Here is a 14,317-nt window from a genome sequence, read left to right as displayed (position 1 = left end):
AATGAGGATCATAGTTATTGGTAGGCAAAGGAACTGTAAATAAAACGAATATATATATATATATAGTGGAGGGGGTATTTGTGGGTGGGTGGGGGAGACGCGTGCCGTTATGTGGTGGTCGCGGGTACAGCGTGTCCCACCCCATCCACTCGTGGTGTGTGTGTTTTTGTTTATTTTCTATTGTTATGTTTTCCGTACGAGTCTGGGTATTTATGTCTGTAGGGGGGGGGGGGAGGGAGGGTAACCGTCGGGTACGGATGGATGGGACGTGCGAGAGACTAGACCGTGTGTATATGTGTGCTTGCATCTCTGGCGCACCCGTCCCGATTGTTGACAGATGCGTGTGTTTTTTTTTTCCTCTCTACTTCTCTCTATTCGCTTCCTTCACTGTGGACGCGTATGTGGAGGTGGATGACGTTTTGCCCCTGTTGCCTCTGGCTACTCGCTTGGTAGTCTTGCAGAGAGGCTGTGACCGGGAGTTTGAACATATACATACAAATACGCATCGTGTTTGTGTTTGTGCGGCGGGCACCGACATGCCGCCTATTCTTCGGCTCTGTTTATATGCCGTCAGCGCCAACGGCAGCAAGGCGCAGCTGTGGCTCTCCTTTCCAATTCTTCGCACCACCACTCCGAGGGATATTATTCTGCTCGCGCGGCGGAGTGTGGAGGAACGCATGGCAGCAGAACTGGAGATGCATGCGTCGTACGAGACCCAGTTGGCCTTTTGCATGTGCAGCGTGAGGGGCCGATTTGTGTTTCTGGGCACTGCGTCCATGACGGAGGCCCACACGCCTATTCTCGGGATGCCCTTTTTCGAGGAGCTGCTGCGCGTGCAGCAGGAGACAAGGGAGGTTGCATCCAAAGCACCGTGGGAGGGGTTTATCTTCACACAAGGCATCCTTGTTCCCGTGCCAGACCTGCTGCGACTCAATCACAGGGCCCCCAGAGGGCGTGCGACATCGTTCGCCTTCTGTGAAACGGTGGTGGTGCCGCTGGAGCTGGGCAGTGATCCTGTGGTGGACGATATCGTGCCGTCCGTGGCAATGAGAGCCACCGATACGGAGCTACCCCCGCACGACTTTGAATTTCCCGTGTCGTCCACCTTTGCTTCCTCCTCCGTCGTTCCCACAGCCGTGGAGAATACGTCTCTTTTCACCCCAGCAAGGACTCAGGCAGACAGTGCCACGTCTATGCTTGTAAAGTACGTGAACTTTGCTGGCCGAACATACATGACGAGGGTGCGACTAACGGAAACGCCGTCGCTGCAGTCGGTGATGTCGGAGGCGTGTGCGGCTTTCAGTGCCCAGGTTGGATGTGTCTTTCAGCCGTGCAACATGCAATTAATGTGCAGCCGCGACCATGGGACTCCGCACTCAGTGGACGACGACAATGCGCTTCGCGACTCTCTGACAGGTGAGGGTGTGCATTTTTATCTCGCGGTAGACGGGCGGCTGCTGGCATCCTCTTCGCCCCATCGCTTGGAGGTCCCAGAGGGGAGACCTGTGCTGATGTTGAAGGAGACGCAAAATGACCTTCTCGAGACCGTGGCTGACGCCAACAAACCGGACTCACCCTGGGCGCTGGCCACCAGTGCCGCGACACTGCGACAGCTCGGAGGCCTCCATCCTACACCGATCTTTTCACCACAAGACCGTCTATCGGTTCTGCGCACGAGGCCCACGCCACTGTTAGGGCCGTCAACGAGCGCCACAGTGGCGAACATGCGTCATGAAGAGGACACAGCCCGACTACGTCTTGCCTCCGCCCATTTCTCCCTGGACGAGGCCCGGCGAAAACACAAGGCGGCTGTACTGGTGTCAGACCACGATGCCACATATGAAGGGCTCCGCAAGAAGAAGGCAGTGCTGACTGAAGAGTGGACTGAATGTGTCAGCGCGGAGCGCGACTGTCAGCGGCTAGAAACGCTTGTCGCCTGGCTTGAAAAGGACAAGGCGGATGGTTACGCGAGGCAGGAGAAACTCATTCGGGCTCTCTATGCTGCATAAACGTTTCTGCTCGCCTTTGTAAAGTCCTTGCTGCGGGGGGGGGGGACGATAGACTATACGTTAATATCTGTACAAATAGAAGATGAGGGGGAGAGTAGAGTCTGGAGAGACAGGATGAGGAAATCCGTGACAGGAAAGATGCATTCTCTCTCATACTTCTCCCCTCTGTACGTAGAGGTGATGTTCATCCACGCAGCTCCTGGATTGCTGAGCTTGTGTGTTATCGTCTTTCCTTCCCCAATCTTCTCCGTTTTTTACTATTTTTATTTTTATTTTTTGTATTTATCTTTGTATCTTTAAAGGCGCCGGTGAAGTTGTTTAATGGCGAACAACCAGAAGGAGGGAGAGGCGCCCAATGAGGAGCAACTCATCGGCAACCTCCTCGTAGAGACGGTGGATGATCGCTTTCTCAAACAGCGATTTAACGTGGAGTTCGCGTTTCTTTGTGACACTACCGTTGACACGGTGCTGGACGACCTTGAGGAGGCACTGGCTAGCCTGGGGCTTCGCTCAGCGATCCAGCGGGACCAATGCGCCTTGTTGTACGACGGCGGCCGCACCACTTTTAGCGACGACATCGCCAACACGGCAGCGGGGCGTCTGCAAGAGCACCATAAAGGTGGCGACACACCAGTCGCAGAGGATGGCAGTACTACAGTGCTGTCAGGGGCGGATGTAATCTTTAGAGTCCCGGAGGTGGAGGCCTTTTACGATCTCAATCGCCGCTGTGGTCTCGGCCGGGTTGCCACGTTCCGCGTTGTGAAGCGGATGCAGGCTCCACTGCCGTCGCGTGGCACGTCTCACACACCGGTGGTAAAAGCAACACCTGCGATAGAAGCGGACGAGGTCGCGAAGGATGGGCTTGCAGTGTACCGGCTCCACCGCAAGTTGCAGTTTGACGAACTCCCACGTGAAGAATTCTCCCCAACCGGAGATGGTGATAACAATGAGGTGAGTAGCGGCTATAAACACAACCTCTTGCGTGTTCGGCAGATGGTGGCGGCGGCAGAGAAATCCATTTTAGATGCTCGTCGACACCACTACCAACAACAACCACCCCGGGAGCCGCATTGGTCCGTGCACTTAAATACGCCACCCTCGCGGCATGAGTGGCTTGGGGCCATTGTGGCTGAGGCCGCGGCGTACGACCGCTTGAGGGCCAAGCTGGCGAAGGACACCACGCAACTCGTGACACAGCAGGAAACGTCACGCTGTACGTTAGAAAAGGAGGTGGCACAGCTCCATCAACGCATAGATGGGGTGAAGACTAACGTTGTGAAGCGGCAGGTGTTGCAGGAGCGGGCTGAGGAACTGAAAATAGAAATTGAGGCACAGCGGGAAAAGGAGCAAGATCTCCTGCGTTCTCTGGAGCGTGCGAGGACCAGTAAGTTGAGGCAAGCAACACCACCGGCCTCTGGTGCCTCTCCCTCGTTTGGTTTGTACGCCGAGCAGCATCGGGGTTTGCAACTGCCACCAGCGGAAGCGTCAGCATCTGCTCTCGGCACACCGTTGGCGTATCAAAATGGTTTGTTTTCCTCACGACGTGGCACACCACCGCCGCATCCAGCACCTCCACCGACGCCACTGCCGGCCTCTGTGTCGTGTGAATTTGCTCCAAATTATTCAACCATTCAAAGTCCAACCACCGAGATAGGTGCAGTTACGGGTTCTCAGTTTCTCTCCCCCTCACTACGCGAGGATGTGCGCTACGCCTTGTCGTCCCATATGCGATCTCCGGTCAATGCTCAACAGTCCCAGGTGGATTTCCAGCGGCTGCGTCACCTCGCTGAGGAGCTGGGAAACCATCTACGGTCGCCGAACCCCGACCCCGCGGAGCGGCAAAGGCTTATGGGTGGAATTCGCAACCTTCGACGTGAGATAGAGCAGCGGCGTGAAACCGAATCTCGCGCGTTATTGAACCTTTAGCATCGGTGCATAACGAAAGTTGCTTTGCAGGCGGGTACGGCTGGGGTGCAGATATGTGGCAACGGCATTATGCTGCAGAAGGATAAGGGGGAAGGCATAGCGAGGATGACGACGTCACGGTGCGGTGAGGTGGAGCAGGGGATTGGGTCATGTACGGGGAACTTGGGAATAAATGGCATCGTTCACTTTTTTCTTTATTTTTCTCTCGTGCGTACTCGTCGTCGTCGTTTTTTTTTTCTCTTGTACTTGACGCCTTTCGCAACTGTAAGGTGGATGGCGTGGGCGCTCTTTATCATTGTTATTATTGTCCTCATTCTTTTTACTTTGCCTGATTGCTTTCGTCCCTTTTCTCCTTCTCTACCCGACAGATTAATACACTGACAGGTGCAATTTGTGACTGGGCGGGCTGCCCGCATTTGTGAAGGTTGAAAGAAAGTTGAAGGATTTCTTTTTTTTTTTTTGCTTACCGCACGACCGCCTAGCACGCACCCATCCGTTTGCCAACACCAACACTTCATTGTTTGAAGCGTAGTCACGGGCAACCAATGCCGAGTTCTCCGTCAAACGAGTATGTGTCATCGCTCTTGCCACCGCAAGCCTCAACGTCTCCCCCGCATTCTTCATCCGCCTCCGTCTCCCTTTCCTTGAACACCTGGGCACTGCTGGAACGGAGCCACACCGCTTCCCCGCACGATATAAATGAGGAATCTGTTTTCCCTCACGCTCCGTTGGCACAGTCGTCGACGCCACCGACGCAAATCATGCGATCAACAACGGCCTCGTTAGGCGTTACAAGTGGGGGGGGCTCTTTCGGAGGAGGCTTCGTGTGAATGGTCTGTACTCTCGGGTGGGCAGTCCCAGTCGCAGTCAAGGCATGACCTTTACGATTTTTCCACACCTGAGAGTTCCGTTTTAAATGCGCCATCGACGCATCAGGGCAATCTGGACAATTTCCGAGCGGAGGACTCCAATGGGGTGCCAGACAAAGATGGCCCCTGCGTTTTTACTCCATATGCGCCTTATGAAGACCCACGTGGAAAACCTCTTCAGAGCCGCTCGACGCTTCCCTTCAAAAAGTATTTTCGCTTTTGTTGTCGGCCTTCTATGGACTATTTCACATTTCACGGCACTTTACCTTTTGTGTTGGGTAACGGGGGTGCCGTATGTATGCGCTTTTGTAGTATTGTATATCTGATGTTCAACGGTTCTTGTAGAGAAAATATTCCGTCAGAGAGCAGCGCTGCAAATTCGCCCGAGTTATCTGCTGCGTTTGATGTACTCTATTCCCCTACATCGGAGGCTTGGGATTACATTAACAGAAGCGAAGAGGACAACAGTCATACTGTTGAGGATGACTCTGGTGACAGCAGTGGCAAATGTGGCAGCAACCCTGATGGAGAGGGAAACTCCTTGCATGCTCAGTTTTCCTTTATGCCAATTGTTCGTTCCGTCCTCAGGCATATTGAGTTGATGACTGCTACTCAAAAGCGTCCCAAGGTGTGGACTGGGCGCCGTCGCCATGGACGGGGCAGGAGCGGTCGGACGACGAGGGAAAGACACGGCTGGCCTCATCTTGTGGAATGGGTTTCCAGCGAGATGGAGACGCTTCTATCATGCACCCTGCATGGCATCATTGTCTTCATGCTGTAGTGGGGTCGACATGGCCGGACACCTCCCGTCCCAACCTCCCCTTGGCACAGGAGAAATGGGAAGCAAAAGGAGAGGCAGATAAGCACATACACACATGTAATTTGTGGTTAACTTAATCAGAAGAGCTTGCAGCCATTTTTTCTGGTATTAGTGCAGCTATCGGGAAGCAATAGTACGGCTGCTCCCACTGCCAGGGTTGGCAGTATTGCTAATATATATATATATATATATATATGCCGCTATACTTACTGTTATTATTATTAATAGTGGTAGTAGTAGTAGTAGTAGCAGTAGTAGTAGTAGCAGTAGTAGTAGTAGTACTAGTAGTAGTAGTACTAGTAGTAGTAGTACTAGCAGTACTAGTAGTAGTAGTAGTTGTTGTTGTTGTTGTATGGGGGAAACGAATACATATGTAATATATATATATATATATATCAGTATGTATGCCGGCTGTGGATATAATGCCATCTTTCTCAAAAGAATGAAAGAAGCTCTGTGTGATTGTGCCGCATTTTCATTTCTCTCAATTTCTTGTTGTTGTTGCTGTTGTTGTTTATTATTATACATTGCCCGATCTTTACCTCATTTTTTTTTGCTTTTTTTTTTTTGCTGCTGTGATGCTGCTGGTAGTTTAACCCTTTTTTTTTTGGGAGTGAAATTGGGTGTAATAATGGACATTTAGGGTGGAAGGAAGAGAGTTCATGCTGAAGAGTAAATGATCGTGTCACGTAGTGAACAACGATTGCATATTCAGGAAATGCAATTATGGGCTTTGATTGCATTTCTTTCTTTTTTCTTTTTGTTTTTCTCTTATCCCCCCGCCTTTCTCTCTTAGAGATACATACTTCTTGCGTGTTCCGTGCATATATATATATCGGCACGCATGTCTGTGTGTGTGTGTGCGTGTGTGCCCCACTCTTGATGACGCATGTGTGAGTGGGTCGATACCTGCATTTTGTAGAGAGAGTTTAACATGCCCAGAAAACGGGGGAAAAAATACTAGTCATATGAATACACACATACATCTATATGTCTATACATATGACGGTGATGACGTGCGCTAGAGAATATCTGCCTCCCCCCCCCCCTCCCTTTTTTTTTTTGCTAAATAGTTTGATTAGTGCAACTTTTTCCCTTGAATATATTTTTATACAATTCTTCTTTGTTATACAATTTGGTTTAAATGCATGCTATCTCTTTTTAGTTGTGTTTGGTCTTCACGCCGGCTCTATGCCTCTTCCTCATTTGAGTTCATCACTACATGCATGCCATCTGTCTGTGCACACACTTCTCACTCTGCCTCTCCCTTTACGTGACTCGGAGCACACATTCAAAAGGCAAACAGGCGAAGGAAGACGGTGCGGAAGGAGTCAGGTGCCGGACGCTTGACAACGTCTTGTTTATAAGAGGATAGTGTACGACTGGAGGAGGAAGGTAAAACACATAACAGTATAATATATATATAACTAGTTGTTAGGCGCTCCTGTCTGAAGTCTTTTCCCACAGAAGGGGTGAATCAATCGAGCCACACGTATACGTTTTGTGTGGGTGTATTTAGCGAGTGTGTGCGAGCGCGAGAGGCAGAGGAAAAGGAGAGTAGGGAACATGCTCCATCCAATGAAGGAGGAGGAGAGTCACGTTCCGTCCGGTTTTGATACAAGAGAACAAGGACGCTCGGGCAAGGAGGATGACAGAGGAAATACACACATTGGGGGATCCCCACTTGAGCCCGTGAAGACCAACTCACGCGAACTTAGGGCTGAGGCGCAGGGTGCAAACGGCACGGCCTTGTTGGAAGCCGTGCCGGAGCACCTTCACTCGTTGGCACTTCGGATTAACACATTGAATGAGGCGGATCTTGTGACGATTGCCGAAATAGCGGAGGAATACGCCAAACGTGGTGTATACTCGTTACTCCCGTACACAGGGAGCAGCTGGTTTTTGCCACAGGTCCGAGAGGTGGAAGAAGGCGAAAGTCACTGGGGCATTCAATGTGGGGCCTACGGCAGACTCTCCGTGACGCTTGGGGGTCGCCGTTTGGTGTTGCCGGTTATTAATATATTCCTACGCATCGGTATGATTGTGCTCTGTTGGTTTGCACTGTGGAATGTCCTGCCTCATTGGTTGGTGGAGCCAGGCGGCTATGTGTGGGATCCGGCCGTCGCCATCTTCGTTTCTGCCGTAGTTGGGGGCTTGGTGTGTCGCGTGTTGCAGATTCCTCCGCTTGTTGGCGTGCTCTGGATTGCGATCATGTGGAACAATATCCCCTATGAGAGCTGCTTGACGCAGGGTATTGTGCTGCCGCTTAAAGACATTGTGTCGAAAATGGGGTTGACCGTCATCATGGCACGTACTGGCTACTCCCTCACCTTCAAGGGGATCCGGCCGCACTGGAAGCAAAGTCTTATGCTGGCCATCCTTCCTTATGCTGGCGAGGGCGTTGCACACAGCCTGATTGCAAATAAAATATTTAATTATGGTGATAACTATCAATGGGCCTTTCTGCAGGGGATGGTGTCTTCCATAGTTTCCCCCGCTGTTGTGGTTCCTGGCACGCTATATCTGCACAAGCTTGGATACGGTCACGGCTGTCAAGCCTTTTCCCTGCTGCTTTCTTCTGCCGGCCTGGAGGTTGTGTTTGGGGTGTGGGCAACTAATTTTATTATTGGGTTGCTCTTCTATGATCAGAAACTTGCCTTATCGATTGTGTTGGGCCCCGTTCAGTTGATTGGTGGCGGTGTCCTGGGCATTGCTCTTGGCGTTCTTTTTTTCTACTTTGTGGAGATTCTTAAGCACGAGGCGGAACGGCTGCCCAATGGAAAGTATGAGAAGGCACACTTCTACAGGACGCTAAACTTTGCCACCTTTGTTTTTCTCCTACTCGCCTTCTCCATGGTTTTCTTGGGGTATTCCCTCAACCTTGCCGGGGGCGGTTGCACCATGTGCGTCTTCTTTGCAAGCGCCGTGACCCACCTATGCATCAAGGATGGCAACGCGGAGCTGGAGCGGCAGCATAAATATATTGGCTCATGGCTGGCGCTCTTTTGGGACAGTCTCGCAATGCCCTGCCTGTTTGCCATTGTGGGGTCAAAGATCAGCATTGGCTCCATCTTCAATAAATATTTTTTTCCCAAGGCTGTGGTGTGTCTCGTCTGCAGTACCGTCGTGCGTGTGGTCGTTACGTTTGTGGTTCAGCTTGGTGCCGGCATGACTTTTTGGGAGAAGATGCTTGTCTGTGCGGGGTGCATCGGCAAGGCCACGGCGCAGTGTTCCATCGGCACTATCGCAGCAACACTCGTCGCGGAGGAAATCGCTAACCTGGCTCCCGGTGAGCAGCCCTCGGCGGCGCTGCTACAGCGCAGGGAGTACGCGAACAACGTGCAACAGGTGGCAGCCATGTACGTGATGTTCATGGCGGCAGTGGCATCGGTCAGCCTTGTGCGTGGCGGCATGGTGATTCTCCCCAGGACTAAGCCGGAGAAGCGGTCACAACGCCCGCGGCCATCGATTGAGACTTCAAGTGTTGTGGACGACGCTGAGGAAGTTCGGAGCACTGATGGGAACGATGCCGCCATATTTATGGAGTTGCAGGAGCGTGACCCCTACCCAACTCCCGTGGCGAGGGCAGTGTAGCGAATTTATTCCGTCTCTCGCGACGCCCTTCACAAGGCGTGTGTGTGAGTGTGTGAATCTACCTCAGTACTTATTTTTTTTTCTTTTTTTTGAAGAGCGGCGGCATCCGAATATAGTCCATTTTAATCGGATTACGCGGCACGAGGCATCAGCACACTCATAAGAGCGTGCATGAAAGTAAGGGAAACGTAGACAAAAGAGAGGTGCTAAGGTATTGTGCTGAAGGAGGGCGGGCAAGTGAACTTCCGTCAGTCTCTTTGTGTGCGGCACTTTTTATCTTTATTTGCAATGTGTGTACTTTGTTTTGCTGTAGTGGAGTGTTACAAACCAGCGTAGCGTCGTATACAGATCGTTAGTATTTATATTTATTTCGTTTTTCCTTCTCGGTGTATATTTGCCTGCATGTGTGTGAATGTGCGGGGGAGAAGAGATGGCAGGGCACCTCAACAGTCTATGCACGCGTCTGTGGAGGTGGACATGCCTTTTGTTTTTGTTTTTATTTGCTTGTGCCTGTGTGGCTTTGTATTGCGTCAAACACGCACGCAGAAAACAACAAAAAATAAATAAATAATAATAATCAACAAAACCGTGTTTATCTTGCCCGTTCTCAGCGGCTGTTAAGGATCTCTCACCGAGTCAGAAAGTTACCACATCTAAAGCGGCAACAGAAGAAGAAGGAAAAACAAAACAAAAACAAAAACAAAAACACCCCCACTGACATTTCCCCGAGGACACAATGACGAAACAGTCTGTGGTGAGTCCTGTAGAGCTGCGAGACGCTGCGCTTACAATTGTTAAGCGCTACAAGCAGGCTCCGCAACGCCGGCTGCTCGTTGGCATCGCTGGCCGTCCAGGAAGTGGAAAGACGACCATCGCAGAGGTCCTCGCGGATGAGGTGCGCACAATGCTCCGCACGCTCTCCGACGACCCCCGCGACCACGCAGAGAAGGCGGTCGTGACGATGCCAATGGATGGCTACCACTACTACCGCAAGGAGCTGCGTGCGATGCCAAACGGCCCAGAGGCGGTGGAGCGGCGTGGGGCGGAGTGGACGTTTGACCCACGCAAATTATGCAAGGACCTACAGGCCATTCGCCTGCCGGCTGCAACGGCGGAAACGACAGGGTTACCTCTGTACAATGAAGTCCGGGTGCCAACCTTTGACCACAGTGTGGGGGATCCGAAGGAAGAGGACATCTGCATCTCTGGAGACACGGCCATTGTGATTGCGGAGGGGAATTACCTCCTCTACCGCGGAACACCGACGTGGGCGGAGGTGAACCGCTGCTTCGACATTGGCGTGTTTCTGGACTGCCCAGCAGATCAGGCTACGTGGCGGATATGTCGGCGGCACATGGTATCATTTAAACTCAACCAGGAAAGTGCGATGATGCGGGCTACAGGGTCAGACGCCACGAATGGCGACCTCGTGGATACGACGAAGAAAAACGCGGATATTGTGTTACATTCCATTGAATGTAAACTGTAAAGCGGCATGCGCCGAAGGTTGGCAGGTGGTTTTTCTGCTAATTTGTCTCTCTTAAGTCTCTGCAGAGATGCATGGCGGAAGGGGAAGATGTAAAGTCTTCTTCTTCGTCATAACTGCGCCAGACATTTTATGGGACGAGGTTAACGGAATCCGCAGGCAATTAGATAGATAATAATAGCAACACAAAAACAAAACAAAACGAAGGAATGCAGAATGTAAACATCAAATGCACGCTAATAGAGAAGGAAAAGTGAATTATTTGGGCACGCAAAGACGGTTTATCATTATTATTATTATTATTATTTATTATGACTATTTTTTCCTGGTTTTTTTTCGAAATCTTTTTTTTTTTACTTTTTGGTAAATACACTTGTGGTGCTCGCGGGGGCGTGTCGGTGCGTCCTGTCGGAGGTGGTGTTTGGGCGTCTGTGGTAACAGCTCCTACGGAGGATGACTCAATATCGCTTCCACGTACCCCAGCACACACACACCGTTGGAGGGAGCAACGCCGTCCATCCCTGGAGGCCGCACCGTGTAGAAAACTGGACGGCGTCGGCGTCCGCATCTCAGCAGGTTGCGTCCAGCACACACGCGTGTGTGCTGGAGTGCAAGGGAGGGAATTCCAAAGGCAGGGAGCCGCACCTGCCGCCTTGGTGGCATCTCTTCGACTCCTATTTTTCTCTCTGTTTGTGACTCCCTTTGTGAATAACCACGCACACACAGACACACACGCAGTGGAGGGCGCATTTTTTTTTTCTTTTTTTTTTTGATAACGCCGCTGCGGCGGTGTGTATTTGCATGTGCCCCTCACAGTCACCACGAGGCAGACCTCGGAAACACAGAAGCAGCAGAGCGAATAGAGAGGCGGGACGCGGCTGAACGGACGAGAGCGCAACAGCAAACTTGACGGACTTCAACGAGGGAGGTAGACTGCGTGGCGCACAGGCGGCGGAAACGGCAGGGAGGGAAGAGGCACACCTACTTTTGTATACGTCGCCGCATACATACACGCTAGTGCAAGGGAAGTAGACTCTCCTCCGCAGCAAACCGAACTTTTAATGTCTCGGCGATCGCAGTGGGAGAGCATGCGCCAAGAGGGGCGGAGTAGAGTGGACAGGGCGGATTCCCCCTCCGCCGTGGATAGCACACCCTGCCAAGATTCCTGGCTTGCTACACCTGGCGGGTCCGGCGATCGCGTTCGCCCGCGATCCCGCAAGCCAGGACGCCTGGAGGGGAAGAGCGCAAGCCGGCAACTGCAGAGCAGCACCGGGAAGAGAAAGGAGCGAGGCAAGATGCCTGCCAAAGCCGGTGTGGAGGAGGAAGAGGACGATGCTGACGACAACGGCGCCGTTCGAAGGCTTCACAGCGTGGAGAAGGCTGATACGCTGTTGATGCCAGTCCTGGAGCTTATCCCCGATTTTCCATTGGAAAATGCTACATCAGCGGAGGCGACATACACTAGCAACGTAGTACCAGGGACTCCGCGAGAGGAGAGAGGTGCGATTGCGAGCATCGGCAGCTTCTCTGTGGGGGAAACTTTTCGAGAGTTGAGTACAGTGGGCAGTGATAATGGTTTCACGTTGCTTCAGATGGAACTGGCACAGGAGAAACGAAAGAACATTTTTGTGGAGCAGCGTCTATTGTCGTTAGATAAAGAAATCAAGGAACTCCGGGCGGAGAATGCGCGGCTGGTGTCAGCTGCTGCAGGGAATGCTGTCGCCACAACGGTGGTTGGTCCCCAGAAGTCGCTAACGGGAGGAGACACTGTGCCGAACGCTGGAGGCGGCAGTGGCTTGACACACGTGGAGCAGATGGTGAGGGAGCTGCAGGACGAGCTGGATGTGATGAAGGAGTACACGAAGGAGTTGGAGGCGCGACTGGCGGATAGGTCCAACGCCTTAGAGCGACGCTGCCGAGAGGTGGAGCAAAAGGAGAGCCGCATCCGTCAGTTAGAACGTACCATGGCAGATGAGCTGATTCGCCGCTCTAACCAGGAGCTCACGGAGGAGAGTGCAGGGCGTATCACATCTGCACCTATCACCGCCGCCGCCGCTGCTGCTACTGATGGCGGAAATCCCCATTCCCGCAACCCCGACCACAAAGACGGCCATCACGGCGGCGTTGGGGTCCCACATGAGGGACCTGCAAAGGTGAGGCGCGAAAGATTGATAGGCAGTGTGGCGGCGGTGCCCTCTACGGTTCGTCGTACCACCGTTCTCGCGCGTTTACGTCCAGGTCAGGAGCACCGTGTTGGGGGCGGCGCCCCGGAGCCGTTGGCGCTGAAGGGTCCTGCGCCATCTCTCGAGCGCACATTATCCTCTGATCACCCTGCGGCGCAGGAAAAACCGCGGCAAAGGGCCTCCTCTCTGTCGCAGAAAAAACCGCATACAAGTGGTGGACATGCCGTGATGCAAGCCAGCAGCGCGCATGATCACGACCGTAGCGAAGCTGCCCACGATGAGGGCCAACCCCAGCAACCTTGTGCAAGGTTGGCCTCCGTGCCCAACAAACCACGAAGTGCCTCTTTACTTGGTCGCCGCAGCGTGACGCCGACCGTCTTACATTCGTTGAAAACACGTCACAGAGAGAGAACGGGAGTGCCGGCGTCAACACCTGCGCATTCGCTGAGACACTCACGAAGGGAGTCGCTTTCCAAATCGGCCAACACTGAACGGAGGTCCTTGTTGAAGCGGAACAGCACAAGCCCCATTCCACACGTACACCATGCGGGTGGTCCGCCGCACACGCACGCGGCGCCGCGGCCTGGCACCACCCGACCGCCACCGGTTGAGACCTCCATCGTGTCAACGTCAGGCATGAGCACAAATGCATCAGCGCTGCATCATATGGAGACGCGCTCCGTCGCGTCAACTGCGCGTTCTCGGCCACGCATCAGCCACAATGACGGCGGCAACACAGTCATCCAAACGAACACCACAACGGTTGTGACACGCAGCGTGAAACGACGGGACTCCCCAGTGCTGGTGCCGCAGCCACGCCTGGATCTCGTGGAGTCTTTTCCGTCTGATCAGAACTTTGTTTCTGAGAAGTTTTCCACAACGACGTACCGACCAAACCGGCTGGTACGATACCACAATGATGACTCAAACGCGCGCTCGTTGAGTCCTCGCTCAACGTGAGGTGAAGAAAATGTGCGCCCCGATAAGTGGCGCCTAAAAACGTTGCACAAAAAGGCGTGGGTGGGGAGAATAAAGGACTCGGGTGGATGAGTCCAAAGAATAAACTCGTTTAGAGTTGTTTGCATATTTGGGTATATACACACAGAGAGAAGGTGACATGTACACGCCTAGGCAAACTTGATGCAGGGCAAACAACACGAAAGACAAAAGAAAATAAATGGAAAAGCGGCATTTAACGTGCGTGTGAGGGAAGAGGAATAAAGTCCCGCAAGAATGATAACTAAGAAAAAAAAAGACAAAAAAATGAATAATACACATGCGGGAGAATAGAATAAGAATCACGCACGTAAATGAAAAACAAAAACACACACACACACACACACACACACACACACACACACACACACACACACACACACACACACACACACACACACACACACACACACACACACACACACAACAACAAC

The 14,317-nt window shown here is 52.4% G+C and overlaps 6 protein-coding genes across 6 annotated transcripts, besides 15 other annotated features; all 6 read left to right on the top strand.

Moving 5' to 3' along the window:
* Positions 1–48: 48 nt before the first annotated feature.
* Positions 49–65: a microsatellite.
* Positions 66–536: 471 nt separating this feature from the next.
* Positions 537–2,009, top strand: TraAM80_08514 (uncharacterized protein; the record flags this gene model as incomplete). The annotated part of the gene is made up of 1 exon (XM_029385264.1): positions 537–2,009. The coding sequence occupies one exon, from the start codon at positions 537–539 to the stop codon at positions 2,007–2,009; it is 1,473 nt and encodes a 490-aa protein (XP_029234890.1).
* A 250-nt stretch (positions 2,010–2,259) lies between these two features.
* Positions 2,260–2,308: a sequence feature (A-rich).
* Positions 2,309–2,330: 22 nt separating this feature from the next.
* Positions 2,331–3,935, top strand: TraAM80_08513 (uncharacterized protein; the record flags this gene model as incomplete). The annotated part of the gene is made up of 1 exon (XM_029385263.1): positions 2,331–3,935. One exon carries the CDS (start codon positions 2,331–2,333, stop codon positions 3,933–3,935), a length of 1,605 nt encoding a protein of 534 aa, XP_029234889.1.
* Positions 3,936–5,039: 1,104 nt separating this feature from the next.
* TraAM80_08512 (uncharacterized protein) lies at positions 5,040–5,585 on the top strand (the record flags this gene model as incomplete). The annotated part of the gene is made up of 1 exon (XM_029385262.1): positions 5,040–5,585. The coding sequence occupies one exon, from the start codon at positions 5,040–5,042 to the stop codon at positions 5,583–5,585; it is 546 nt and encodes a 181-aa protein (XP_029234888.1).
* Positions 5,586–5,796: 211 nt separating this feature from the next.
* Positions 5,797–5,820: a microsatellite.
* A 29-nt stretch (positions 5,821–5,849) lies between these two features.
* Positions 5,850–5,961: a microsatellite.
* Positions 5,962–5,989: 28 nt separating this feature from the next.
* Positions 5,990–6,030: a microsatellite.
* Positions 6,031–6,113: 83 nt separating this feature from the next.
* Positions 6,114–6,139: a microsatellite.
* A 31-nt stretch (positions 6,140–6,170) lies between these two features.
* Positions 6,171–6,193: a microsatellite.
* A 276-nt stretch (positions 6,194–6,469) lies between these two features.
* Positions 6,470–6,495: a microsatellite.
* Positions 6,496–6,581: 86 nt separating this feature from the next.
* Positions 6,582–6,628: a microsatellite.
* Positions 6,629–7,190: 562 nt separating this feature from the next.
* TraAM80_08511 (Na/H hydrogen antiporter 1) lies at positions 7,191–9,218 on the top strand (the record flags this gene model as incomplete). Its single annotated transcript, XM_029385261.1, has 1 exon — positions 7,191–9,218. The coding sequence occupies one exon, from the start codon at positions 7,191–7,193 to the stop codon at positions 9,216–9,218; it is 2,028 nt and encodes a 675-aa protein (XP_029234887.1).
* Positions 9,219–9,769: 551 nt separating this feature from the next.
* Positions 9,770–9,803: a microsatellite.
* Positions 9,804–9,896: 93 nt separating this feature from the next.
* Positions 9,897–9,926: a microsatellite.
* Positions 9,927–9,954: 28 nt separating this feature from the next.
* TraAM80_08510 (uncharacterized protein) lies at positions 9,955–10,707 on the top strand (the record flags this gene model as incomplete). The annotated part of the gene is made up of 1 exon (XM_029385260.1): positions 9,955–10,707. One exon carries the CDS (start codon positions 9,955–9,957, stop codon positions 10,705–10,707), a length of 753 nt encoding a protein of 250 aa, XP_029234886.1.
* Positions 10,708–10,985: 278 nt separating this feature from the next.
* Positions 10,986–11,027: a microsatellite.
* A 390-nt stretch (positions 11,028–11,417) lies between these two features.
* Positions 11,418–11,441: a microsatellite.
* A 12-nt stretch (positions 11,442–11,453) lies between these two features.
* Positions 11,454–11,475: a microsatellite.
* A 317-nt stretch (positions 11,476–11,792) lies between these two features.
* TraAM80_08509 (uncharacterized protein) lies at positions 11,793–13,847 on the top strand (the record flags this gene model as incomplete). Its single annotated transcript, XM_029385259.1, has 1 exon — positions 11,793–13,847. The coding sequence occupies one exon, from the start codon at positions 11,793–11,795 to the stop codon at positions 13,845–13,847; it is 2,055 nt and encodes a 684-aa protein (XP_029234885.1).
* Positions 13,848–14,210: 363 nt separating this feature from the next.
* Positions 14,211–14,309: a microsatellite.
* Between the last annotated feature and the right edge of the window lie 8 nt (positions 14,310–14,317).

This window comes from Trypanosoma rangeli (genome assembly GCF_003719475.1).
Source record: "Trypanosoma rangeli strain AM80 chromosome Unknown Tra_15.4_contig_00425, whole genome shotgun sequence".
NCBI classification, from domain to species: domain Eukaryota; phylum Euglenozoa; class Kinetoplastea; order Trypanosomatida; family Trypanosomatidae; genus Trypanosoma; species Trypanosoma rangeli.
This window is presented reverse-complemented; position numbering and strand designations above follow the sequence as displayed.